At 33.7% G+C, this 27,599-nt stretch overlaps 5 protein-coding genes across 7 annotated transcripts in view; 3 read left to right on the plus strand and 2 right to left on the minus strand.

Annotated features, from left to right (window-relative positions):
• The window catches only part of LOC116774573 (probable E3 ubiquitin-protein ligase HERC2), a 35,733-nt gene extending 21,461 nt beyond the window's left edge, over nt 1–14,272 (minus strand). Inside the window, exons 1-39 of the mRNA XM_061527059.1 lie at nt 13,870–14,272; nt 13,615–13,789; nt 13,372–13,516; nt 13,138–13,299; nt 12,669–12,929; nt 12,257–12,412; nt 12,014–12,142; nt 11,819–11,939; nt 11,534–11,702; nt 11,184–11,394; nt 10,872–11,020; nt 10,540–10,699; nt 10,071–10,168; nt 9,848–10,003; nt 9,630–9,735; nt 9,450–9,555; nt 9,160–9,382; nt 8,432–8,576; nt 8,135–8,217; nt 7,987–8,066; nt 7,734–7,876; nt 6,861–7,057; nt 6,383–6,599; nt 6,072–6,309; nt 5,611–5,778; nt 5,226–5,450; nt 4,618–4,780; nt 4,423–4,541; nt 4,007–4,176; nt 3,226–3,815; nt 2,988–3,112; nt 2,526–2,893; nt 2,271–2,437; nt 1,993–2,132; nt 1,549–1,732; nt 1,005–1,244; nt 816–934; nt 547–742; nt 189–340 (exon numbers count right to left, since the gene is read on the minus strand). Coding sequence (XP_061383043.1) covers nt 189–340; nt 547–742; nt 816–934; nt 1,005–1,244; nt 1,549–1,732; nt 1,993–2,132; nt 2,271–2,437; nt 2,526–2,893; nt 2,988–3,112; nt 3,226–3,815; nt 4,007–4,176; nt 4,423–4,541; nt 4,618–4,780; nt 5,226–5,450; nt 5,611–5,778; nt 6,072–6,309; nt 6,383–6,599; nt 6,861–7,057; nt 7,734–7,876; nt 7,987–8,066; nt 8,135–8,217; nt 8,432–8,576; nt 9,160–9,382; nt 9,450–9,555; nt 9,630–9,735; nt 9,848–10,003; nt 10,071–10,168; nt 10,540–10,699; nt 10,872–11,020; nt 11,184–11,394; nt 11,534–11,702; nt 11,819–11,939; nt 12,014–12,142; nt 12,257–12,412; nt 12,669–12,929; nt 13,138–13,299; nt 13,372–13,516; nt 13,615–13,789; nt 13,870–14,106 — 6,993 coding nt within the window. The 5' untranslated portion in view covers nt 14,107–14,272. The remainder of the gene's footprint in view (nt 1–188; nt 341–546; nt 743–815; nt 935–1,004; nt 1,245–1,548; nt 1,733–1,992; nt 2,133–2,270; nt 2,438–2,525; nt 2,894–2,987; nt 3,113–3,225; nt 3,816–4,006; nt 4,177–4,422; nt 4,542–4,617; nt 4,781–5,225; nt 5,451–5,610; nt 5,779–6,071; nt 6,310–6,382; nt 6,600–6,860; nt 7,058–7,733; nt 7,877–7,986; nt 8,067–8,134; nt 8,218–8,431; nt 8,577–9,159; nt 9,383–9,449; nt 9,556–9,629; nt 9,736–9,847; nt 10,004–10,070; nt 10,169–10,539; nt 10,700–10,871; nt 11,021–11,183; nt 11,395–11,533; nt 11,703–11,818; nt 11,940–12,013; nt 12,143–12,256; nt 12,413–12,668; nt 12,930–13,137; nt 13,300–13,371; nt 13,517–13,614; nt 13,790–13,869) is intronic.
• A 303-nt stretch (nt 14,273–14,575) lies between these two features.
• On the plus strand, nt 14,576–20,817 carry LOC116767228 (uncharacterized). Of its 3 annotated transcripts, none has more exons than XM_061527082.1 (13): nt 14,576–14,733; nt 15,061–15,256; nt 15,340–15,458; nt 15,542–15,636; nt 15,710–15,770; nt 15,917–16,158; nt 16,428–16,600; nt 16,990–17,140; nt 17,395–17,492; nt 17,567–17,661; nt 18,190–18,390; nt 18,472–18,858; nt 19,233–20,817. In XM_061527082.1, the coding sequence occupies exons 1-13, from the start codon at nt 14,691–14,693 to the stop codon at nt 19,595–19,597; spliced, it is 2,226 nt and encodes a 741-aa protein (XP_061383066.1). In that variant the 5' UTR covers nt 14,576–14,690; the 3' UTR covers nt 19,598–20,817. The 3 variants fall into 3 exon arrangements, with proteins under 3 accessions (XP_061383066.1, XP_061383068.1, XP_061383067.1); XM_061527084.1 differs by lacking the exon at nt 14,576–14,733 and adding an exon at nt 14,749–14,856 and having other exon boundaries at nt 15,061–15,265; XM_061527083.1 differs by lacking the exon at nt 14,576–14,733 and adding an exon at nt 14,749–14,856.
• A 645-nt stretch (nt 20,818–21,462) lies between these two features.
• Nucleotides 21,463–22,325, plus strand: LOC116768283 (uncharacterized). The gene has a single exon (XM_032658964.2). The coding sequence runs from the start codon at nt 21,587–21,589 to the stop codon at nt 22,220–22,222; it is 636 nt and encodes a 211-aa protein (XP_032514855.2). The 5' UTR covers nt 21,463–21,586; the 3' UTR covers nt 22,223–22,325.
• Nucleotides 22,314–23,224, minus strand: LOC116768292 (large ribosomal subunit protein uL30m). The gene is made up of 3 exons (XM_032658975.2): nt 22,993–23,224; nt 22,795–22,918; nt 22,314–22,666 (listed from the first exon to the last, which is right to left on the minus strand). Exons 1-3 carry the CDS (start codon nt 23,103–23,105, stop codon nt 22,364–22,366), a joined length of 540 nt encoding a protein of 179 aa, XP_032514866.1. The 5' UTR covers nt 23,106–23,224; the 3' UTR covers nt 22,314–22,363.
• A 341-nt stretch (nt 23,225–23,565) lies between these two features.
• On the plus strand, nt 23,566–26,698 carry LOC116768412 (uncharacterized). Its single transcript, XM_032659128.2, has 5 exons — nt 23,566–25,356; nt 25,420–25,480; nt 25,555–25,679; nt 26,129–26,328; nt 26,420–26,698. Exons 1-5 carry the CDS (start codon nt 23,792–23,794, stop codon nt 26,506–26,508), a joined length of 2,040 nt encoding a protein of 679 aa, XP_032515019.2. The 5' UTR covers nt 23,566–23,791; the 3' UTR covers nt 26,509–26,698.
• Nucleotides 26,699–27,599: the final 901 nt, after the last annotated feature.

Here is a 27,599-nt window from a genome sequence, read left to right on the forward strand (position 1 = left end):
TCAGCTCAATCGCGAAGATTCAGATAAAGTCTAGTTAAAAGGTATCATTCCCTAATATATACTAGATTGGAATCTTTTACTACCCTATAATAATTGACCAGGGACCATATCAAAGTTTACAACTATAAAATGAGTAAATAATGAATATAAGTTTATTATAATATAAACAACGGAACATAAGGACTGACCATTTGTGCAGCAAGCTGTAGTTTCTCTAGCAGCAGTGCTGTAATAGGTCCGTGCCACTGCGGCGCGGCGTGTAACTGATGTACCAGCGACACTAGCGCCGCGCACGTTCCACCGGTGTAACTAGCGGTGGCTGGAGCGCGCCATCTGTTGTCTACACATATAAAACGTGTTACAATTCTGTTAAATTAATTTTAGTATTAAATGATATTATTCTTCGTTTCCCTCATTATGGATTTAAATTTTTCATATTCATTCAGTTCTGAGTGACTTGTTTTTTTTACAAAAGAATTCTTATTTATTTTTCTTTCTTTTACTATATTATCTATACAAATAATATAATAAAAATTTTACTAATACCTATCTCTTCCTCGTCGACTGGGGACGGACTGCCTCCAACGTTCTGTATATTTGCTCGTAACGTTGGATCAGCGGCATGGGTCTCGAGCCACAGCCGTCCAGCCAGCGCTATCAACTGAGCCGTCACTGTACGACGCCACTCCCCGGAGCCAGTATGCTCTTTCAGAACACGACGTAAAAGCCAGAGAGCCTGAATCTATATTTCGAACATGTTAGAAAAATATTATTCTCTAAATATTTACGTCATTTCGTATCAGTAAGAAATATACCTGCAGATACACAAGATCTTGTGTAATAGGCTTATCGTTAGACGATATAATACTATAGCAAAGCTCGAACCAGGCATCTGTACATAGAGCTGCCCTCATTTCCGGGCTCTGAGCGCTTGCTGAAACGTATATTCTATTAGACTTTGCGCTTCAAACAAAATTAAACCTTATGTAGTATATAATAAAGACCTCTTAGTAAAGCAAGTGCGGTATGCGTATGAGCGGCAAATGCCGTCGGCGGCGGGTGTAGGTGTACGTGCGACAACGCCAGCAGTCTTCGTTGTAGTGCGGCCACGTTCCTTCTCGCCACAATCGCACCGCTACCGCTACTGGTGATGCGGCCTGCGCCCGCGCACAGCGCACGCACCGCACACGTGCACGCTGAACGGACTTCACTGACCGGCCACCACTCTACACTGTTCTCGATCGCTGTGCGTGAACAAAATATAACTTATAATTTTTTATCAGTGTGTATCGTATCCTCGAAGATAGTAATTCCCTGAGCTTAACCAAACCAATTATGTTATGTGTGAAACTAAATATTTACTCTTTGGTAGCGGCTTTGTTTACGCTTTTTTTTAAATAAGATTACAGTTTAATTTATAAATAGTGATATATGCACATCTTAAAAATTATTATTCTTCTCATACAGTCTGTACCAGAAATTAACGAAGACGAGCAACAACAGATAACAAAATAAAAATTGTTTTTATACCTAGTACATAATACGTACCGTTTCCTTGCACTGTTTCGTCAACAGATGGCGGTGGTGAGGGTGATCGTGCCAGCTTAAGGTCGTACTTGCCCTCTTTGCCCATCCTGTAGGAGTTGGTCCCTCCGGCGTCCCACGCGACCCTCACCCACCCGTCCTCACCCAGCTCTCCGATCACGCGACCCTCCCCGCCAGGGATGCCATCCTAGTCAAGCATTAGAACATTAGCTGCAATTACGCCTTTTATTAACAGATATCATGAATTTGTCAACTAATTTACCTATATCATGATTTATATAATAATTCACGTATAATGAGATGGTTGCGAAAGATAAAAATCCTGACTAGGAAATTAATTTAATCAGAAATTGTATATAGCAATCTTTATAATGTTAAATCCCTTGTTTAAATAGTTTTAGAAAGGATAAAAAAATTGTGTTTGTAATGTGTATTGTATAAAGTCACCTGGTCACCCCACTTCCAATCTTTACCGCGAACAACCCTAGTGCCGATTTTCATAAGGGATGCCAGCTCTGGTCCTGATAAAGACGCACCCCTCGCGCGGGCTCCGAGTCTTTCATCTTCATAAATTATCAGACAGTCAACTGTAACACACGATTATATATTTGAAGCTTTATAAAATAAGTGTCGTTACATTCATATAAAGTTGCCATATATTACATTCAAGGCGGAAAAAATAATTAATTGAAAAATTCAATTCAAGCGAGAAAGACAATATATACATTTCGGTTTAGCTCCATTAACAATCAATGAAGCGTGTTGTGACGTGTCTCCACCAATTTGTTTCAGGAGTGTCAGACACGAGCTCAGCGCTCCACCGTTTATAAGTTGCTCTAGCTCGGGACCTTGACAGCCTTCAATAAGCAGTGACAGAAGAGTTATGAGGAACCTGAAATAGTAATTCCCCTTTATGAAGATATTTCTAACATTTACTTAGTACTTTCTAACCTCAAGTCTATTCTTGAATGTTATGTTACCTGGCTCTGGATGGTTTATTTAATAACGCATGCGCACCATAGTTAGCACTCATTTTCAAAGGTAACGGTTGGGTTTGTTCACCCTCCAGAACTTTCGCCTTTAGCTCGTTTAGAATAAAGTTCATAATTTTGGATCTTTCCAGAAGGACCATATATTTGAGGTAGGGTATAACAGACTCGATATTTTCTAGTGGTTTTGTCAATGGAATAGTCGGTTTAAGTGGCGCATTGGGGACAGAATCCGCCATAGAGGCTCCAATCAAACCACACAAAGCTGCATACTTAATACTTTCTGACAGAGTTTGAGATGAGTTCAGAATACTATTTATAACAGAGTACCCAGTCCTTCTTATATCTGCTCTTTGGACCTATAGAAAAACAAAGTGTAAGATAGGAATTTAATGGTGTATTTCTAATTTTAATATATGTTTAATATATATATATATATATATATCTGTATACCTGACAGTACAGTGCTCTCCTCAGAATATCAATATCACAGGGTTCCTCTGTCATGACGAAGTCAATTATAGCAGCGGTTAGACTTTGTTGTTCTGGCGTTACTTCCTCCAGCATCCAATATAAATCTACAAAACAAAACCAAACAATAATAGAAATAACCTATTCGTAGTTCCACAAAAAATGACTGTAAAGTATCAACAAATTTCAGTACTAATAAGGTTATCCCATGTAAACGGACCTTTTTCTCCACAAGCTAGTCTCGCCACCCAGGCGTTCACGAATTTGTTCCTTTCCGAGTTATCGTCATCTTTTTCTTCATCAGCAATAACAATTTCATTTTTCAAGTCGTCCGCCAAAAGCAGTACCTGCTTCTCGCTTTCCAGCGACTCTTTGAACACCGAGTTATCCGTCATTTCATTGATCGAGCTTATAGATATTTCATTGGTTGGCGTCTTGTCGTCACAATCCTTGTCTAAGACTTCGTCCCTTTCTAAAAGTTTGAGCTCACCGCGACTGTCGTGTCGCATGTCGTCGAAATTGGAAGCGTTCTTTAAATCTTTTTCAAGTGGTTTATCTTTCATTTTGAGCTTCGTTTTGGCTTGAACAAGGGAAGCGTCTCTTACGATTGTATCGCTGGAACCTTCTAAATTTACATAGCTTCTAGGAGGTTCAACGATTACCGTTTGAGCGTCGTCCTGTTTACTACACTGGCCGCCGATAGTGGATTTGATAAGCAAAGCATCGCCCTGAAGCAGAGTACCGGTAGCTTTTAACATACTTTTACTCAAACTATTCTGCCTGTTTCTTAGATCTTTAGTAGTTTCGAAGCTGTGAAAATAAATAACATTTTATTAAATTCAATTATAACAAAAATAACACAACTATGTCAAAAAAAAAGATATAATTTTTTTTCAGTAACTATGAAACTAATTTACTAGCAGAAAAATAGGTTTCAATGACAAGCAAATTAAATTTAATGAAGGGAATAATAATTCGTTTCACTCCTAATAATAACACACCATTTATTGAAGCTAGGTTCCCGAGCCATCTTCAACACTTTTCTGAACACCCTGTGTGAGGCGGGTGCGGTTCGCGGAGGTCGCGTCCCCAGCGCTGTGAGGGCAGGGGATAGAGCAGCGCGGACTTCATGGAGAAGGAAACGAGCGCGCTCTAGTGGAGCGGCGCACACCTGGAATATATACATATGAGTACTGCGAGTACCGTTTCACATTCAAATGTTACTTCAAAACAAATAACTGTTTTAATGACTTCGTATGGTGAATTTAATGTACTCGTATATTATTTTATAATATATTTATTTTTTCTTTGCACTGAAGTGATTGTGAACAAAACATATAATTAAAATAGATGAGGTTACGAATTTTAACCGTATTTTCTTATGAATATATGTAATTATATTTTTTATAAAACTGACCTCTTTGTAACCCCTTGACAGCTGTTGTCTTGTCCTCATAAGCGTCCATTTACTCTGCTGCACAGCTTTTACTATCTCAGACATAGCCGGAGATAATTTCACTTCCCCTTTATCCATTTCTGAATAATAAAAAAAAATTACAAATAAATGTCAATTGCTCATTATAATAATATAGTGGTATTGAGGGATTAGTACCAGCTGTTGCAGTAGCTAGGGCATGCTCCTTAAGACCGGCGTGAAACAAGAGAGCAGCTAATAGTGCCCTGCGGAGTTCTTCCAGAGGATGTTCCGGAGGGAAATGAGGAGCACAACCCTCGCGACGCTCGCAGGCCCACCATAAATGTAACGCCAAGGGATCCTAAACATACAGTTTCGTTTAGAATATTTCTTAATTAGACTTCTGCAACCAATGTATGAAGAAACATAATGACAATTATTTAAAACTAGTATTTGCCCGCGGCTTCGTCTGCTTTAGTTTCAGAAATAGAAATGTATAGCTGACCGGGCGAAATCTGTTCCTCATTAAAGACAGTAAATTTTATTTATATTTTATCAACTTATTATTTATCGATCTTGACGAAAAGTATCCTATGTCCTTTTCCTGGTTCTAAGCTATCTCTCCCCCATTTTCCCCAATTTTCAGCCAGACCGTACAGCCGTTCTTGAGTTATAAATAGTGCAACTAACACGACTTTCTTTTATATATAAAGATTGTAACGGTAACAAAAGAGCTTCGAAAACTTTATAAAAAAATATATAAATACTCGTACAGAGTATCCTTGTTGGATGAATTATAATCTTACATGTAACTTGGGCTCGGCCAGTGCAAACAATAAAGCATCCGCCCTTTGTGGGGAGGCGGTCACGTTCACTTTAGGAGTACGCAGGCGTGTTTGTGGCGGGTGCAGTACATTGGACGTCTGCAGGTGAACGTGTGGCGCGTCACTAGCGGGACTGTTCCCGCCAGTTGATGAACCGCTTCTGGCTTCAGCTTTCTCCTCTTCGAACGGGTTCGTTGGTTTTGATGTCTGTTCATCATTAATAAGTTGTGTTATTGTAATTTACGTCTATTTCGGATTTAAATTTGAGTATCTTCAACATCCATAAGAAGTTTTGAAGCTAATGTACGGACAATTAGAAAAAAATATTAATTTTCGCTTTTCATTTATGAGCTTTTGGGTGTCTGACCTGCAATCCACCTCTCAGGAAGACGGCTGCGGCGAAAGCTGCATCTCTTTCAGCTTGCTGTTCGGGCAAAGATTTTGCAAGACGAGCGCCTATTGAAGACACGCCTAACGCCAGGTGGAACGCACAGGAGGATAGTACGTGATGCGTTCGGATACTGGATGTACTGTCCTATGGGTCAAGTAAGCATGGTGATGAAGAACTAAGGACCTAGAATACTAGTCGAGTACTAACTTATTTGGTAGTGGGTAATATAAACTAGAAAACTAAGAAAGACTAAAAAAAACTAAACGCCTGCAACTTAAAGAACTTAGAAAGCTCATGGTCTATATAAGATGTTGGCATATATAGATGTCATATTAACAGACTTTAATTGAAATTATCTTTGAATTTTAGTAATTTTATTAGTGTTAGAACAATATCATTTTGGTTCAATTTATATAACCCTACATTAATTCACACACCTGACATTTGTGACTGTGTATCTGACTGGCGAACATGCCGACACACTTTTCTGTTATTCGCGACAGATGAGCCGCATGCGGCTCAACACTCAAAGCGGCTGTGGCATCGCAGCCGCGTAACTTTCGAACCAACTCTACGGTACTGGCGTTGTCGCATTCAAAATTGTCTACGTCGAAAACATGACCAGAGACAACGATCCAAGATCCTCCTTCCTTTGTATGATTCTGGAGATCGCACCTGTAGTAAGAGTAAAACGCCATACAAAATGTTGTAAACTATCAAAACAGAGGTGTGATAGAATTTTGCTCACTTTCTTATTATACTGGTATTCAATGGTGGCCGTCTAGAGGTCAGGCCGGGCCAGCCGAGTAGATCAGCGTCCAACTTGTCAGCGAAGGGTAATGAGCGAGCAGCGTAGTCACAAGCTCTGACTATCTTAACCAATGCAGCGCTACTGTCTGATAAAGCTAGCGCTGACCGCGCTGCGCATGCGCATACCCATACTGCCAGCTCACTCATCACTCGACCTCAAGAAATATATATATTTGTTATTATTTTAATTTATTCATTTCGTAATTTTTATACCGTGAAAGAAGTCAATTAATGTAATCATTTGAATTTTTTTTTGCTGCCTATGAAAGTTATTTAAATTTTTATTTCTGGTCATTAATTTTCATATCTCAAAATATATATTTCCTAATAAAAGTTAGGAAGGGAATAGTATAATATCGCAGCAAAAGATTTCTTTGATATACAGCTTTAAACATATGTCAAATTTTTACACTTACCAACGATGTCAGCACTTATGAGATCACATAGGGCGACCAGCTGGTCATTATTAGCTCTGTGTACAGCTCTGGTGAAACAACACAGTGTGGAGTGTACGTGTTCTGAGAGCAATGCGGTGTACTGTGTGAGGAGGGAGGTAACGCCGCCGCGAGTGCTACGACCTCCTCGGGACCACATCGCCTCGCTGAATAGCAGCCTTATAACACAATATAATGTCTATACATACTATGTACAACAACTTTACTGTCATTGGTGTATGAACCACATAGCAATAGCAGCATTTGCTATAGGTCCCTATATTAAAATCTTTCTTTGCTAAACCTAATAGGGTCATTTTACAACATAAAGACCTTGATGTCACGAAATCGTGAGACTCTACTTTGAACTTCTACTTAAAGTCGTTCATGTAAATGTTCTTAAAACCTAAGGCGATTCAAAAATCCTTAAAAAGAAATTGGTACCGGCCCCCACGCTTGCTATAGCTTGGCCTTTTATATTGATCACCAACAATACCGAGTGTTTAGAGTTAGACACTTACTATTAGATTATCAAATCCTAGTTATAAACAAATTCTTTTTTTTTACCAAAAACGTTGGGTTATTTTGCAATGTTTTTATTGTCTTATATTTTCGTTTTTCATTGTATATTATCTGTGACACAGATATAAATTTTTTTTTCGTAGTAGCGTTAGCTTGGAATCAATTTTTTTTACTGCGGTAGGCCACTATACGAGCGACTGCGATAGGCCACTATACGAGAAACTATTAGAAAAAAGTTTCGAGCAGAAAAAGAGCTACTCGAAATCGCTATAGGGATTTTTTTGATGTCTAGTTGTATGAAAATTTTGTTTAAATATTAACAGTTGAAATTACCTCTGGAAACGTATAAGGAGATCGCAACTGGGACTAATGGTGTCATGTCCCTTTAAATCATCCGTCTTGCTTGTGTCGCCGTTCATTATAGCATTTATGTACATTTGTGTCTGACAACTGGTATTACGTATTAAATGTTTCACCTGCAATATTCACATTATTTTAAAACAACATAAATTTAATGTATGTATTTAAAAATGTACGCGTGCACGTATATATGCCCAAACCATAACTAGAACATTGTTTTACGTACCAAATGCATCAAAGGCACGGAGGAGCCGTTTTCGCAGGCAGTGGAGTTGTTGATTATTTGATATTCGTTGACGCACCTCGCTGTGACAACGCTTTATTGTAACATTAAACTCTTAAATAAACAGTATATTATATATATTTCTAATTACCTTGAACCGTTTCGCTGTCATCAGACATGGTGGTTGCTGGTACACCGCGTTGCCCAGTGACTATGTCTATTTGATCGTATTCACTAAAAAAAATGCATTTTATATAACATCTATATAAATTTTCTCTTTTTTTTTCTTGTATTAAAACCATTATTTCTTTATTCATTCACAAAAATGGTTAATTAATGATAACATTTGGACAACACCCAAACTTAACTTATAGGCGATGTCTCAAACGTCAAACGTAGTTTTACTCATACTATCGTTAATGAACAAGGCTTAAGTATTATCCCATACTCATCTAGCTGTAGATGGTTGTAGGTGTCGTTGGAGTGAACTAGCAGTGCGTTCCTGAGAGCATCTCTCAAGCCACCACCTCCTAACAGAGACCAAACAAGCAATTCCGTCATGAACCGCGCGCCCGCACTGGCTGGAGACGAACCTGATACAGAACAAAAAAATATATACTGTATAATCAAATTAACATATATAGGAACTTCTGAGTATAAATTAATTTGATTTACAACGCCAACGTGGGTCGCGAAGAATGTGCTCAGGAAGATTCCATTGCACAGAAATTGAACTTAATGATTAGCTATGTAAAATCTTGTGTGTTCGTGATATACAATAGCCTATAGCCATCATGTTTATCAACAACCACAGAGAACACGGGCAACTGAAACATTGCCAATTATGATCTCTTATCTTTTGTCATGGCCTTGACGTTAGAAACGTAAATATTTTTCATAATTTTTTTTAACCATTATTTATAGATTTTATATTATATTCCAGAATTTTCTGGCGTTTAATTCAGTAATTAGACGAAGAAATAACGTATAAACTAAGCGTAGCTCTCACTCTTTTTCAAAATTGACAAAATGTCTACCCTTGTTAAAATTTATCAAAACTGCTGGAACTCGACTCTGTCAGCACCACAAAAACCCACCAATTTTTCTGACTCCCTTTGCATTATTATCCGCATCTGATATAATGAACATTAATGAATATCTGAAAAAATTACAAACCTTGAGGCAATAGAGCAATAAGGTGCTGCGCTCGTATCTGCGGAGTTGGCAACAGTATAGGCCAAGCTGCTGCTAATGCTTTCCTGGCAGCCGCTGCAGCTGAAGCCCCAGCTCTACCCTCGACTAAGGCCACTAACGCAGTATGAACTCCAGAACACCAGGATCTACTCTCAGGGTCTACTTCGTCGACTTCGTTTCCCCGAGCACATTGCCAAGCATGTACCTAATGAAAAATTTAAGATTATTAATGTAATTTAGATAATGGTATCTTCAAGTGTAAAAAAACTTACTTGCAACCTAAGGAGGTTCAAACACGAGATCGCTAAACATTCATTATCCTTTATGTTTGTTAGTCCGCTTTGTTCCACTACTATTCTTAACAGTCTTTCTAAGGCTCTGCAAAAATATAGGAATCGTTACATTGGAAGTCATCAACAAACCAATTATTAGTTAGCTTATGATGGACTCACTTGAAAGTGTTATCTGACAAGTCAATAACAAATGGTAGAGACGAAGGTAAATCTCTTGGATTTTCTTCACTCCACGCAAAGATTTGTGTGGGACCACTAGACACACCTATAAAACAGGTTAGGCTATAAGATATATTACCATAACATTATCTAAGTGTGCTTAAAAAAATTATTAATATGCAAGTAGTATTTGGAAGATTTAAATGTTTTAAACATACCATTGGCCTTAAATGATGGATTAAAAGCTTTAACAGGCTGTGGTACGGGGTTAGATATTTGTGTTCTTTCATGGGTCCCCCACACAAACAATACTCCTTCAGATGACAATGCAATCCCATGTGAAGCTCCAAGAGACAAATCCACAATTTTAATACCTAAAACAACAAATATATTGAAATGTAGCATTCTAAAACCATTTGTAATATGACAAGGTTGAAATACCTTGAAGTGCTTCTACTAATTTAGGAATTTTAGTTGATTCCATATTCCCGTGTCCTAATCTGTAGCCATCACCTTTACCCCAGGTGTAAACTTGACCTCTGAAAAAAATATATATTTTTGATGTGTATTTTAAGGTCTATTGAAATCCAACATTGATGTTTTAGTATATAAAGAGCCATTTTGTTTCCTTTTTTAAATAAAAGATAAAAAATATACTTTTATTTTGTTTGAATTATAATCTTATGAGATTGAGAAGACAAGAAGTATGCTTCTTAGCCTATATAGATCAGTTCATATTTTTTTGCAAAGAATATTAAATACTCCTAATTTCCTTAAATATTTCCTCAGAGATACAAGTATAGATATTCACTATTCACATTATCAGTTCCAGATGTTTTAATATTATGTTTTAATATATCTGGGAACTTGATTTAGATGTTGCAGTGGTATATCAAATGTATATAAGTACCCATCAGTAAGTGCTGCATGCCAGTGTTCCCCTGTATACACCCTGGTGACCCTGAACATGGCGAGTGCGGAGAGAGCTCGTGGCGTACCAGCCTCCCCCTCACCGAAAACCTGCACTGCGCCTTCCCAAGTACAACAGAGAGTAGAACCTTCCCCCCAACCTGAGAATCAAATATCAGATGCTGGTACAGAAAAAAGACACCGAAGTTGCTTAACGTAAATTATATTTGTTACGATAAATATTTATTTTTATTTTTGAAATAAAATCATTGGCAATCAACATCCATTAATTTCGTTACATTATTGTTACATTTATACATATTGTCCCCTCACCAAGCGCCACGTCAATGATACGTTCAATGTTGTGCGCGTTGAAAGAAACGGGTTGAGGCGTGAGGCAGTTTTCTATAGTACCATGTCCGAGTCGACCTTGAGCCCCGCGACCCCAAGTGTACAGAGCTCCGCGAGATGTTATCACAGCACTGATAAAGATTTCAAAATTAAAACAGAAATTAATATTTTCACTCGCTTACATAAACCTCAAAACTTATCTATCAGCAATCATAGTCAATACAGTATTAATACGTGTAAAATACATGTGTAAGTAACATTAGTGTAGCTATTAATGTCTACTAGAATACAGACCTGCAAGCTAGACCTGCCGCGACTCTGACGACCTCATGGTGTGCGAGATGATGCAGAGGTTGTGGAGCATCCCTTGCAGCGGTATCTCCATGTCCAAGCCGACCATCTTCGCCAACACCCCAAGACCAGGCGCCTCCACACGACGACCGACAAAGATAGTGCCGCCCCAACGAATGACAGGATACTTGGGTTATTGTTTTGCTCTCCAGACCTGGAAATAATTAATTTATTGATGAATTGTTTGCTAAGTTTTGTCTATCATTTAAGACTTCAATAAACAAAAAGTTAAATAATCTAAATTGGGATATAAAATATATATAAATGTGTATACTAATCAAAAGATATACTACCAGGGACTAGATGTGGCGTCATAGTGTCGTATGGCAGTGTGTATACAGCGCCATCGTGAGTCAATAGCAGAGCCAGTTTCTCTGCACATGCTATTTGTTGAATTCTTATACTTCCGAGTTGTAGTGGTTCTGACCCAATGGAGACGACTTCCTGAGCAGACTCAGTACACTGCAAAAATGATCATTATAGTAAAAGTAAAGTAAAATCACACATCAATACTAAAACCACAAGGATAACACAGTATGTTATAAATATCACTTAAATATCTCAAAGTTAGTATTTACAGTGACAAATCCTTTTAATGGTGGCAACAACGGTGCACCCAATCTATCTAAATGGCACAGTAGAGCAATTCCAGCTTTTTTAACGCTCATTAGTCCATCACCACTTGGTATATTCAATTCTCTAAAAGCAAAAACAATATTATTAATATGGTTAAAAATTGTATAATTCATTTTGAAGATAGTTGCGAGTCTCACTTCAGATAGACTTCTGTTAAGTTGCCTTCAGTATTATGTTCAGAGTTAACAATGGGATTTGGAGCCGACACTTTGGCCATTCGTCTTAAAAATGGTCCCAAAGGTGCTGTGCATTCCTCTAACACTATCCTGCAAATATGTTTTATTGAAAAATATACTACTAAGAAGATTAATTTAGATGATTGTGTTTGTGAAAATTAAATTAAAGGAACATTTATTGCATTTGTCCTAAATGCAACTTACCTATTATCAGGTTGGCGTTTTTGTTTAGGGGGTAATGTTACAAGCACATCGGCAGCTCTTAAGAGAGCCGGCAGTTCTGCTCTTCTAGCACAAAGTTCTACCCATACACATAATGAAGTCCTCCAGTCTCCTTGTGGCACATTGCATCCAACTTCTCTGCAAAGATAAAAAAAAAAAAAATTGTTTTATAAAATTAAATATTTATTTTATATTATAAGATAGGTTCAAAACATTTATAAAGATTTTTTTCTTTAATATTATACATCAGTTATTTGTCACACAATTGAAAATAAGAAAAAAAAAAACAAAATAATAATAATAATGATATAAACTAAGTGCAACAAAAGCAGTTAGTTGTCTTTAAGAGATCTTCCAGACATTCTCTGTGTTAGGGCTTAATACTATGACTTACCCAGCAACAACCTGATGTAAGAATTTCGCAGCACTATCTACTACTTCTGCCCAGATTTTTTGAGATCGCGGTGTCTGAACTGATAGCTGGCCACTGCCAGCGTACAAGGCTGCGTCGGGTAAAGCTCGCACGGCATCTAACGCATCTCTCAGCAATGCGGAGCACACATCAGCATCCTCACCACAACGCCATGCTCGACGCACTAATGATAGGGCGAGGCGTAATGCTGCCCTTGCACCTACTCTGGCTAAGCCAAACGCACTTGAAAAGAGTAAAGTTACATGTATTATCATTAGTTAATTATTTTCTTTAGTGGTCCTTTGAATGGAATCACAAAAATATAGAAGATTACAGTGCTATGTTGATATATAGAAAGTTTTTGGATTGAAGTGCAAAAATTTCCTGTGTTACTGAATTTTCAATGTTTTTGAAAATTATTGATGTGATCAAATAATTGATATAATTATACCTTTCAGAATCATCAGGTTGTTCTTCACACTCTTCAGTTGCGTCTGAATTAAACTCTACTGGTTTATTTAATACAACATTACTCAGCGCCCTATTACTAACACCATGCATAAGTTTCTTGTCAGATTTAGTTTTCCTAACTTCTTTGTGATTATTCTGCTCCCTTTAAAATTAACATAATTTATGTTTATAATATAGTTCAGTTAATATTTTATATATTTTTTTATATTGTTACCTTATAACAGCAACAAGATGTCGGTGACAGAGTACTATTAAACGGCGTATTTGTGATATAAAGGGACAACTAACAGCAGTATTAATGGCTCTAACTCGCTGCTCCCAAACAAGAGCATCAATCAAATTTTGTAAACATTCTGGACCTGAGACAATTATATGATTTTTTTTGAGAATGAAAAATGTTTGTTACTTTTTAAATAAATTTGCTACAGCTAAGTAAATATGTTAAGAAAATAATTACCTGGATCTTGTTTCCATTTAATTTCATCTATTACTTGGAGAGGTGGTGGTGGTGCTACTATTTTAGATTGGATAGAGGCCCGAAGTTCTTCCTCAGTGGAAAGAGCAGTGCAAGGAGTGCATGCACATCCAGAATGGGGACCACAGAGACCATCACAACAAGTACAAGTTAAGATCTAAAAAGAGGTGCTCTTAGAAAATATTGTTTGTAAATTTACGATAAATTATAGAAGTATTTTTTTATCAGAGAACTTACCCTTAAACCGCAGTAGTACTTTCCACTATCCCCAAGTTTAGCAGTTATTCCAGCACCATTAACTAGCCCATTTCCGGCGTCAAAATATATTTCTCGGTCTTGTATGAGGCTATTAAAAAGAGAACATAAGGCTTCAGGATCATGAAGTGCTTCTTGTAAGTCAGGATTTAACCATTTTGAATCTAAGTGTTGCTGAGGCCGAAATATAAAGTCGTCCTGTTCCTCCGGAACAGACATATTTTCGACCTGTTTTAATAACTATTTTGTGACAACATGACGCCTTTTCATTTAGAACAGCATCTTCCAACATACATTATCTCATTTAGATTTCTGTAAAAACATATTTGAACAGCTAATAGAAAAACAGCAATGAAAATCAAGCTTGATATAATACAATCAATCGAAGTCGAAACTAATCATTCTTGATTATATGCATAGAAGTCTGTCGGCTGTCAAAAATTGCAACATTCCATTTTATGCTCGTTATCGACTACAGCTGTTAATAGTAAACAATAATATCATATTTGTAAATATTAAGAAAATATTTAAAAAAGAATCTTTTTTAATTTCTGGGCTATTATTTTATAATAATTAAAATAATATTTTACATTCGAAACTGAAATAAGTTATTAAGATACGAATTTACAATTTTATTTTTGTTTCCGCACACAACTCACACTGTCCGATCTCTGACATCTCAGGACACAGATTATTAAAAAACGTAAATAAACTGCATTTGCATTGATACGTAATGAATTGTTAAAAAAATAAGTGAATTAACTATTTTATATAAAAATTAAACTTGATAATAAACAAGTTTCATGGATTCCGATATACGCCTCGATAGTAAAGACTGTTTATACGGTAAGTAAGTTATTTCGTGTATGCGAAATCCGGCTGATTATGAAAACAAATCGCAATGTGCACGCTTACAATTCATATTGAAACAATAATGTTGCTGACCTTCCGGTTTACAAATTTTTTGAAGTAAGACAATTTATGCTACTCATATATTATTGCAGTCCTTGAGAATACTTTCAATTTTTATTGTTGATATTAGAATTTAACTTAACTTGTGTGAGGTTACAATAGAGATTTAATAACTTTCTGCGCAATTTAAGAAGCGCAATTGAATACATACTATTTATAAAACAGACAATTGTTTCTTCAACTGTATATTCTTTGTTTTAGGTGAAGATTTTTTGGAACATCTTACCAATGATTATCATTGGCCCTCTGTATTAGATGTGACTGATGCTACTCCCAGCGAAATATTAGCTGATGCAGCACCAATTCTAGTCCCTGCTATATCACCAGATCTAAGTATCAAATCTTCTCCCAATGAGAGCAGTAATTCCGATTCTAGCAGTGATGATGACTCAAAAAAGTAAAAATTGTACCTAATTATACTTCTACTATACTTTTAAATAAAATAATGTCATACATTTAAAAAACATTTTAATATTTTAGTGGGTATTACAAATTTACTACAAGACCCATGCCCCAATCTCCATCAGATTATTCTATTAATGATGAACCTACAAATCAGCTAAAGCTTGAAGATGTAGAGTTATTTCTTCAAAAATCAGGTAAGGTCAACATAAAGAAGGTTTATGTTCAATATCAAAATTATCTGTATTATTTGTGTAAGCCAGTAGTTATTATTTTATAGTACCAACAAGTCCACCAGTTCTTGATATATCACCTACAACAAGGCCACCAGAACAAGCCAGTCCTGTTATGTCTATTGAAAATGGTGTGATAAAGGTAGTCTTAATGAAATCATGTGTGAAAAATGTTTTCACAATATCATTTAACTAGCTATTAAATAAATTTCCAGGGTGTTAAAAAGGAACTTGAAGGTGATGAAATTACTACTACACATTCAAAAATGTCTACTGGTAAAACATATTTTTTAATATTCTGTAATAAATTCCTTTTCCTACATATGTTATTAAAAAAAAAAACCTTAATTTTCTAAATAATATTATGAAACATATTTTTTATATAATTTAGCTGCAATTAAACTATTTTTTTAATATTCCAGCTGTGGATATACATCTTACAAATTCTATTTTCAAAGTTGTGAATGAGAATTCGCAGAATATGTTAAAATTTGATGAAAATATTCAATTTTCAATTGACAACCAGGGCAGACTGAAACCGAATGTAAAAACAAATGCAAATTTTTTAATTTCATCAGAGACTACAAATGGTAAAATTGCTATCACACCGGTTACTGTAAATAAACACTTCCAAGTAACAAACAATAATAGTTACCATATAAAGGTGAGTTAAGAAAAACACTACTATACCAGCTATTATAAAATTAATTCAATATAGTTTTAATATTGACCTTTAATATTATAATGATAATACATACATTTAATTTTAATTAGTACATTAAAGGAATAAAGTAAAACAAGCGAGTCAAACTTATAACATCTGTGTATGCAATAATTAAGGCTTAAAAGTAAATTGAAATTAATATTCTTATTTTAATTTAGATACAGTATGCATTAAATACTTAGACTTAATAATATAATGGACTTTTTTAGGCGCATTCACCAAAAAGTATAATCATCAATCCCAATTTAGATGTCAATAAAAAAAGTAACTATACAAATAATGTCAATGGAGATGAGACTGACCTTGATTTCATAGATTTCTCAAAGCTTACCGACATTGAGATCAGGGCTATCAAAAAACAACAAAGAATGATTAAAAATAGGTAAGTGAAAAAATTTCCTCTGGGAATTCCATGCGATGCTATTTTGGGTCTTATGTATGACTGTGTACATACAATACGCAATTTAATGATAACTCGTAAATGCAATAAAATTCTTGGCAAAATCACAACTATTCCTTATTAAGAACTACTCACCTAAAAATGTTAGCATTATTATAAAAGCCATTAAGTAAAAATAATGTACTCAAAGTAATGTCTTGGTGGTGAAAAATTTTACTATAAGTGTTGGCATTAATTATCATAAAATTTAAAGATTGCACTACATGTGTATGATACATGGTATCAAAATTTAGTTTAGATTATCAAACTACTTGGGTTACTTGTAGAAAATATGGCTTAGAAGAATTAATGTATACATTTGAATTTTGTAGGGAATCAGCATGTCAGTCACGGCAAAAGAAGAAAGAATATGTGACAGCTTTAGAAAACCAACTATTAGAAGCACATCAAGAAATAAGAAGATTACAAATAGAGAATAAACAACTACGGGAACAGCTCATACTAAATGGGAGAAGTAGAAAGGTTGCTATTATTGTGATAATAGTTAATATTTAGTATATAACATGACAACATAAAACTAAAATTATGTGTATGGATGGGTAAGAAAATGTTTGAGTGAATTTTTCTTACTTCTTCATACAAAATCACCAGAAGGAACATCTTATGGTAGATATTATAAGATACTTGAAAATAAAATATGTCCTTTGATTCTTAATTAAATCATTTGTTTCTGTTAGCCATTTTAAGCCATTGTAATTATTGTGTTCCGTTCACAGATACCAAAGCTCGATTCAACAATCTCAATACCTAAAAGGAACATTGCTGTTATTTTTGCAATGGTATTCATGGTGTCATTAAATTTCAATATTTTAGGGTAAGATAGTATCATCCAAATCATCATTATGCTATAACTGTTGTTTACTTATTTATCCGATTAATCTCATGCAGATGGAATTCAAGAACATTTTCCGGACAGACATCCGTGCATGTTAATTCGAGACACCTTTTGTGGTCAGAGGATAGTAAGGACATAGTTACAGATGGTAAAATCTCTTTATACATATACTTGATATAATTAGAAATGATCACTGTTAGTTAGGGGACATCCGTAAAGGACGTCACACGAATTTTAGGACTTTTGAACCCTTCCCCCTGTCTTTGTCACAGGTTTTCACATTTTAATAACCCCCCCCTTGTGATGGAACGTCACAAATTATTTTTTACATTAGATTTACTCGAACTTCCTTAAAACTATTTAATTCCTCACCATTCAAAATTCTCGTGAATTTGAGTGTCTCGCTTACATTACAACGCCACGCTGCTCTAGAAGTTAAATAAATGAAAGGCATGGGAGATTATCTCATAGCCAGAATGTAAAATTTTTGATAAATATAGATCAAGTTCGTATTTTTTTTTTATTTTCAATACACATCTAAACTTTGCGTTTTAGTGTTTTAAATTTTGATATATGACGTCACACGATGTCACACTTCTGTGATAGCCTCCCCCCCCCCTCCATTATCGTGTGAAGTACTTTATGGATGGCTCCTTAATACATTTATTATTTTTAGACTATGATCAGTATCTCAACCGTAGTAATGAAGGTATGGACTGTAGGAACACAACATTAAGTGATTTCCTTAAGATTAATCAGACAGAGAGTATAAGGATAGCTGGTGAATTGAAAAGGTGGATAGGAGGAGGGAAAACCTTGAACTTAACAAAGGCACTGAAAAAAAATAAGGTCTATTTAAATGAACAGCATATTTCAGGTAGAATTATAGGTACATTCTTTTAATATCTAGATACTCATTATAAATATGCTAATAAGATATGTATTTCGTTTTCTTCAGGAGGATTTCTGGACAGCTATGAATTAATCAGCAAATTAAATCTGCATAATTTAATCGACATTCCCATTACACCCAAACAAGCGAGGAATGCCAGAGAAAAGTCACGTTTAAGGAAATTAAGGAGGCATACGTCGAAAGATATAGATTTCGCTGACAGTTCGTTATACTATGAAAAATTATATAACAAACCTATTAGGAAATCGGTAGATTTTAATTTGGACGATTTTGGGGAATGGAACGCGTTGCTTCAAGCTCTTCATAGACGGGATGACACATTTTACGTAGTAGGCGTGGGGAAGGGAGAGCATTTGTTGTTACCGGCTGTCACTCACAACGTCACTCGTCCACCCAAGATGGCGTTAATATTGCCCGCACGTTCCGGAAATGGTATGAATATAGAAACTACTGATTGTATTATTATCTGTATGCTGAAGTTTATGTTATATGTTACTGAATGTATACTTAGGAATCTATAAAAACTTATACTACAATCTATGTGCGCATTTTCCTGATAGCAGGAATATGTTGTTATGAATGAATGAAAATCAAATATTTTGTATCAGTATTGTCCTAATTTCACTAAATTAATGTTTTGATATATTTATTTTCCTATAAGAGATATTATGGTAGTTATGAAGAACATTGAGGTTCGTCTTAGTCACAGAAAATCCCTTTACACGTTCCATCAACAACTAATCTGGCTACCTAGAAACTGGCTTGTATGCGGAGTGATTCAAAGGTATGTATAATTTTTGTTTCAGATTCATTGATGAATGGTCATGTGACACTCATGCAAATTGATTGCTCAGTCGTCAACACAACCCTAGTCAAACTGAAGTCGGAAGCGTTGCCGGAGAGTTTAAGGAAAGTCAATTTCGATGGTAATCCCTCAATTGATACGAAACGAGAAAATGCAAAAATACAGAGATTCAAAGTTGATACTAGTCAAGAAGATGTACATAATAATAGCTTAGAGTATAGAAAACCCTATTTAAATGTCGATAAAAATGATTTGTTTACGCAGTATTTGCTGTCGAAGTCGAATATAAAAAATACCTCTAATGAAATAAAATATTCAGAAAAAAATGATTTAAGAGATAGTAAGAAATCTGATAATGAGAGATAATTTTTAAACTATTATTTAATGGCAACAAATTATTTTCTGGTACAAACATTTTAAATGCACCTCATACTGTCAGTATGTTTGAAATGTTCCAAAAGAGCATGACAAGAGTAGAAATTTGTGATGTGATGTACTGTGTACTGTGTATGTGATGAACTCGGTACTGTGTATATGATGAAGTGTGTACTGTGTATGTGATGTACTGTGTACTGTATAATAAAGTCACATACATACCTTTTAAGTAAATATGTTGATCACTTTACATAATGGGTTGTATTCATGTCAAAAAAATTTATTTACTTAAGATTCTATCAAATTGAAAGCATTTTAATTCCATGTTAGCCACTTAAAAAATATTATGTTTTAAATTATTATACATGTAACTAGAATTTAAGTATTGTATTTCCTAAGTATAGCTATTGTGACCATATCTCTTTACATATATCCTTGAAAAAATAATGTACCACAAACTAAAATTCTGACTATCCATCATTTAACTTGTCCAAAAAATCAGAAGTGTATGTTAAAATAATTGTCATAGAAAAGTATTTGTTAAGTAAGTTTTTTGTGGTCAGTCAAAAGTTCAATACCATGACAGGTTCATAATATGTACCGTTTTAGAGTTTTGATGTATTCCAATAATTTAAGGCGCTGTGCTTTTAACTTTGTACCTAAATCTATTTTATCTGTATTGTCGGGATGGTTCCGCAGCATTGCAATGGCTCGAATCTTGATTATGGCACGTTAAGTTTAATCACATGGTTGTAAGTGAGGCCAAAATAAAGTTATATGAGACTGAGATTTTAAAGCTTTCATGAAATTTGTGTGCTATACGATAGATTTATAAATGGGAAAATAATAAGTGAAGGATACGGATTTGTACATTTTGTTACCATTTTAACAGCTAATTGTTTCCTATTATTTTATACACTTTTTGTCAAATTTGAATAGCTCCTTATAAGAAAACTATTATTTCTGACAGTGTTATAAAAAATTTAAAGTGATGAAATGATTGTTTACGTGTCAATATGTCCTAATTGTATTATTATAAATGATATTCTAAGTTTCAGAAATATCACAAAATTATATTGTGTTTGTTATAGTTTTACCATATAAGTTATTGTTTTTTTGTTACAAAAATATTAATGTTTACATTATTTTTTATTTTGTATTATTTAGTGTATTAAAAAACTATCAATAAAAGTCATAAATATAACTAATAATTGTAGTGTAATTATTTTATAAACGAGATAGATGAATTCCAAACTTGATTCAATATTTTGATTGAGTAATTAAAATATGAATATAAAAATTATTTGAATAAATTGTAATGTCTTTGCGAAAATGAATATACTGACAAGCGCTTTTCTACTTAGTAAAAGTTTTTTTGTTTTAAAATGTGATTTTAAATATTTTATTTATATATTCGACATTGTTTATTTTTATTTTCATTACAGATTAACATATATATTACTTGTTATGCGAGTAAACAACCTTAATAGATTTTCTCATTTCACAATATTACACTATATGAAAGCACAGACAATCTCCGAACCTTTTATTTATGGTTTCAACTTTTATATAATACTGGAAGTAAATGAAAATATAACAGTTTATTATAACAATTACTCACAAGACTTTCCTGTTTTTTGACTACCTATCGCTATGAAGTAGTTTAGTTCTTATGCCACCACAGTCACTTCAAACTATTTATTCCATTATTAACTTTGAAATAATGCTGTATCGTTTGTCATATAAACCATTTGTCAAATTTATGAGATAAAATTAAAATCCGTATTTACAATAAATGCTGATAATATTTCATTTAATTAAATATTGAACGTTACTTTAAAACTTAAATTTTTGACAACTGCAAAATGTCACTTTCAGATGTAAACAGTTGCATAACCTATAAGTAATACTAAAATAAAATAAATAAATTGACTTGAATAGTAATTTTCATACAAGTTAAGATTTAAACGGCTCAAAAATATGAATTGCCTTCGTCTCATTCGGCTAAATCCTCTACATATGACATTATCAAGATTAGGCACTGTGAAATTTATATCCCATCATCCATTCAAATTTACGGAAAGTCAAGATAAATGGAGACAAATAGATCAAATGTCAGACAGATGGGACCTCGTATATAAAGCGCCTATGGGGACTGTCCTTAATTTTTCATCGGCATATTTGACAGCGTCGTCGTCAATTCTATCAGCTGGCGCAGTTTATTACTCTTTGTTTATGTTTGATATTACAAAACTTAACGATCCGATAATAATCGGAGACGACGTCGTTATTGCCAACAATATGTATGAAAGTTTAATATATGTCGGTGCTTACATTATGTTCCATGTTGCTCTGAAGATCTTATTGTCAAAATTTGTTGTACGTCTATATAAAAATGGTGATGAATATACAGCTGTTTATAGAGGAAATTGGTATAATAGTATATCAAAACACAAATTCCATCTAAACGAATTCAAGAAGTTGAATCCAACATTGGTAGTATCCTGGGGTGAATCGAGATATGCACTTGGAAAAAGACATGGAATTCTACTGGACAACTATTTCAAATCACCAGAATATTTAAACTACTTAATTACTAAAAATAAAATAGGATAATGTGTACAGAGTGATACATCTAGTATCTAGGATTATATATATTATATGTATTTATATTTTATCAAAATTGTTTATAATGAAACAATTAAAATTCAGTTAATAAGTCTATTTTTTATTTTCTACTTTCACTTATTCATTTGTTTAAAATCCACCAGTGAATGCATTATTCCATTTAAACCTGGTATCCCTCTTAATTGTTTCTGAATCCATTTTCCTTGGGTTCTTTTCAAAAGATTCTAAAGCCTCTAATTGTTTCTCATTGGGCTGTAAAGTCTTTGTTACAATGCATTCCCCGTTTTCTCTCAGTTTAGTATACTTTATATCCTCCTCTTTTGGTTCACCATATGGGAAAGTGATAGGTGTTACTTTGATTAAATGTTTAACTTTCCATAACTTGGCATTCATTTCGGGTATATTTTTGACAATAGCTACTTTACTCTGAAACTAAAAGGACAACATAGTCATGATTTTGCAACACTTAATACCACTATGCAATAGAGGAATTAATTTAAGATGAGTGCTTATATACGCAGACTACATTGATCTTTAATAAAATACAATAATCTTCTTACCATATCCACTTTCAGTTCTTCTAAGATTTTTTTCTCCCACCATGGATGAAATTTACTAGATTTTATCTGTTCTACTCGAAATAGCTTTGTTGGTGTATATTCAGGGTCCTTGTGGTTTGGATGTCTGATAAAAACTTAGTTATTTAGATATGAATTAAAACTTAAAGCATTAAGGTAAAAAATAAGTGAAATTAATACCTCGGATAAAAAGTAATTCCGCCTGGATATCTAATTCCTCCTGGAGGCTTATAACCTCTTGATCTAGATAGAGATATAAGTGGAGTGATTGGTTTAAGCAGTTGCTTGTTCATTTTGTTTTTAATTCCTTCAAAATATATTAAGCTTCTATAACATCTATATAAATAAAACAACTTTTAAATTGTTTGATTTTTGTAATGTATGGTTAATTCTGTCAAAAATTGACAATGTTTTCCTAGATAAAAATGTCAAGATTTGTAATTAGACTTTTGACGTTCCTTTTGGTATTTGGATATTTTAATATTATTAATATGTTATGAAACTTTTCTGAAACTTGGTTTTTTAGAATAATGTACAATTATAATTTTTTATACTGTTTTAAATATGTTAATGCTAATCTTGTTTTTCTGTTATATGTGAAATAAATTTATTAACATGTGATTAAAATTTATTTAATAGTATTGTATATTTTTTCAACGAATAAAAGAGCATCCATACTCTAATCTAATAGGTTCTCACAAAGTGGCAACATTATTTTAATTGTCATACGAAAGTTCATTTTTGAATTTTTCTAAACACTGAATTTTTGTAACGGTCCTATATACAGTAGTTGTGTTTGAACATAGTTTTGGTATATAAATAGTTTTGTAAATAAGGTTTCATTAATAGCTAAACATATTATTAACCTTACGCTTTTGTGATATTTTGGTTCTTACTATTGTTATGATGATTGTTCGATTTATATCTTCTTTCTATTTACATTTGTTTTGGAATAGAAGCTTTGTTTATTGATATCTTAATGAAGAAAGTGCGTTTCGAATCTCCATTAAAAACTGTTAAAATGAACTCGTTCAATGATTCCGAATGTCATACACCTCGACCGTATATCGAGAAGCACCTTAAATCGCCTCCAGACTTGGACATATTACAATACAGAATACCATTCACAAATGATCCTGTTCAAAGATTCGAGTATGGGGATTCATCTCCATATCCAACTCTTAGTAAGACAAGCTTGACTAATGGACCAAAAGATGAAAATAGGTGGTCACCTTCTCATGAACTGGATTTAAGTATTCTCGACTGTTCACACGGCGATTCTAGGAAAGGTTTAAAAATATCAAATGGTGTGCTAGATGCTCCACCTTCATATCATAACAAACAAAATATTTTATCCGAAAGAAGACCTATGCAACCTCCATATTCAGATAAAATCAAACAGATTACTCCACCAAATATTTTAATGAAAAATGATGACTTTTTTCTAAAGAAGGAAAATTTACAAGGGATAAACAGTTTACACAAACAAATGAACAAATTATATCTAGGGAAAGAGAATGATCCAATGCTCAAGAAAACTGAACTTATGAATTTGGGAGCCCTAAAAACACCATGTGCTAAACCTAATACAATATCTTCTCCTATTTGTCAGACAGAAATCTTTGACTGCAAATGTTACCACTGTGTAAAAAATTGTCACACACAGCATTATCCACAGCGGTTTGTGAATCATTCTAGAAAACCAGTGCATAATTATAATTGCAATGTATGTGAATGTGTTGTAAATGGACCCCAAAACCATTTCCATTGTCCGTGTAATATTCAGTCTGTAACTCATTCAACACCAACATGTAGTTGTAACAATTCACAAAAAGCAATAGCTAAAACTTCAAACCCACAGCCATCATTGAATGCCGTGGACAAGAAGACATGGCTCATTGAAAAATATGGTCAAAACAATAAAACGGACTGCCAGGATTTGCAAACACAAAACAGTATCGTCAAAGACAAAAGAGAACCGACGGTAGCAGATTTATTTAAAATAATCAAGTTGCAAAACGAGCAGTTACAGTTGCTGCAGGAAAAGGTCGACAAATTCATATCAACCAATAAAAATGAACATCAGAACATAAATCAACCAATGCAGAACTATGTGACTGAGCACGTGGCTCTGGAATCAGTGGGAACGGTGTCAACTGAACAAAAGATATCCATAGGTGTTATGACGAGCTTTGAAATGGTACGAACATCTACTATTATAAATAAAGAAATTGTCACACAAAACGAAGCTCAAATACAATGCAATAGATCACAGATTAGTATCAAGGAGGTTGTAGCAAAACAACCAGTTAATCAAAATTTTTTAGAAGGATTAAAACCGATGGTGAATGATAACACTCAGTCACCACCAGTGTATAAACTTCATGGCGACATAGAAAATGGGCAATTAAAGGGCACATACAATAAACATGATGAGAAGACCCTAAACGAAATGAGTCTATACAATGTTCAAGTTGACAATGCTATCACTCCAAATATGTCGCCTGAACAAAGTCTTTATTTAGACGTTCGAGACTATAGTGAGTAAGTAACAAAAATTTATATGCTTTAAATTATTACATATTCTTATGATAATTTTTTTTTCAGTTCTGATGCCAGCAGTGACGATCAGTCGAATGTTGGGTGGACATATTACAACAAAGTTATGGTAAGTTACTCTAGTAACTAGTTGTTGAAGAAACTTATGATCCTAAAGTACTTTTGCAACTGTTATTATTACAGACACATGTGAACGGAATGCTTCAAGATTCGGACATGCCTTCCTCAGCTAGCGCATTATACAGAAATGCAAGACAGAAATGTTTGCAGATGCAAATTGATAAGACGAATGTTAGTGTGGCTAAAAGGTATGAGGCATACGTAATGTTGTGTATTACTTATACTAGCTCGGTAAGGAAATAAAGCTAAGATTTTCGGATATAAAACGAGTTTTTTTTATTATTTTGAAACTACATACTCCCGCCGCTCCGGTTCCTTTGCAGCAGCCGTGATGAAATGACATTTTCAGTTCGGCTGACCGTGATCCGTCTGCGCGTAGTATATCCGAAAATATTAGTTTTATTTTATTGAATACACATGGAAATCTTAGATATTATCATTGCTTGGTATTTTTAATGTTGATATATATTATATTAAGTTGATATATATTATATTAAGTTCTGTCATTATCTTGCCACTAAGCACTATACACATGTTACGAATTTAAGATTTTTTTATTTATCCACATCTAAGAAATCCAATAATATTTTTGACATATTAAAATACTTTTTGTGCTTATGTAATGTTTTTTCATCAGGGTGACGTTTGGTGAGGATGTAGCTCTAAATCAGGCGCAACTTCCGATTCCTACAACGGATACCAGTCTCAAGATGAACCAGCTGGCCGCTAAGTATCTTAAAAATAATTCAGCACCTCCGACAACTAGAAGACCAGATGGAACAACTGATATGTCTTTGGCTACCAGAAATTATATGGAGAAACACAATATACCTCAAGGTATACATTCTTTGTTGATACACCCTGTACACATGATATGGCACACTAAGTAGAATTTAATAAATAAATTATTAAAAAATTTTTTTTGCAGGTAAAAACAATTTAAAAATGACACAGCATATGGAGATGCCAAAATTTTTGGACATAACAGCTCTGAAACAGCAACCGAAATTTTTATGACATAGCTTTATTTTATATAGTTTGACTTGTATTTATTGAGATGCGACTCATTAATTGCACTTTGTATGAATTTAATTAATAAGTTAATTCAATATAAATATATAGAATTCTAATTATTGTCTTAATTTTTCTAGGTTTTAAAGCATGTTTTGAATTGAATTATTTATGAAATAAAATGTTTAAAGACGTTTGTTTTTTTTTTTTTGTTTTTTTCAAATAAAATATTTCTTATTGAACAGACATTTATTTAAACTTTACATAATATCGTAACAGAGTAAAACTTTAAGTCAGTAAATGTATTTTATAGAAACATTTGAGATTTTAACACATCAATAGTACATATGCTACTACAAACTTCAAAACAGATCATTGCAATTATTTTCAGTTATTTTAAGCTTTTTGAATTATATTTTTTTGCTATACAAACAAATAAATGCAATAATCCATATATATATATATATGTATCTTTAGATAAATATTTCTTGATTAAATACAGTAATATGAATTAAAATCCATACATAACATCCATAACATGGGACATCACTAGGCAGTAAAGCGTACTAAACAATATAATTTTTGAAACAATTTTATTGTTTATATACCATTTTAGTTCAAGGCATCAAGACATTACAAATTTCACACTTGTACTTAAGAATTTTCCTGCATAAAATACTTATTCTTAATTTAATATATCAATACATTCATATATCCATAGATTACATGTCTAGTAATTTTGATAATTTAATTTCCACATACAAACATTAATTTTAGTTTAAAAATAGTAGGCCCTAGCCAAAAGTATCTACTATCTATGAAGGTGACTAGTAACATCGAGTAAATTACTATAAGTAATTTATTGATCTGCAGACTGTAGAACTGCATACATATCACAATCTGAGTCATGATCAATCCAATATATTTTTGTTACAGCATGTTCACATTAATGTTTGCTAGTTGAATGGAATAATTATTAAAAAGCAAAACAAAAAAAGGGCTTACGGTGCAGAAATTCAAAATTGCTTAGTGGTTATTAATACGATTTTTTAAGTTTTCTAAAATATATACTATTTTTAATGTAGCTATGTCATAAT

The sequence above is a fragment of the Danaus plexippus genome, assembly GCF_018135715.1.
Source record: "Danaus plexippus chromosome 3 unlocalized genomic scaffold, MEX_DaPlex mxdp_34, whole genome shotgun sequence".
In the NCBI taxonomy this organism is placed as follows: domain Eukaryota; kingdom Metazoa; phylum Arthropoda; class Insecta; order Lepidoptera; family Nymphalidae; genus Danaus; species Danaus plexippus.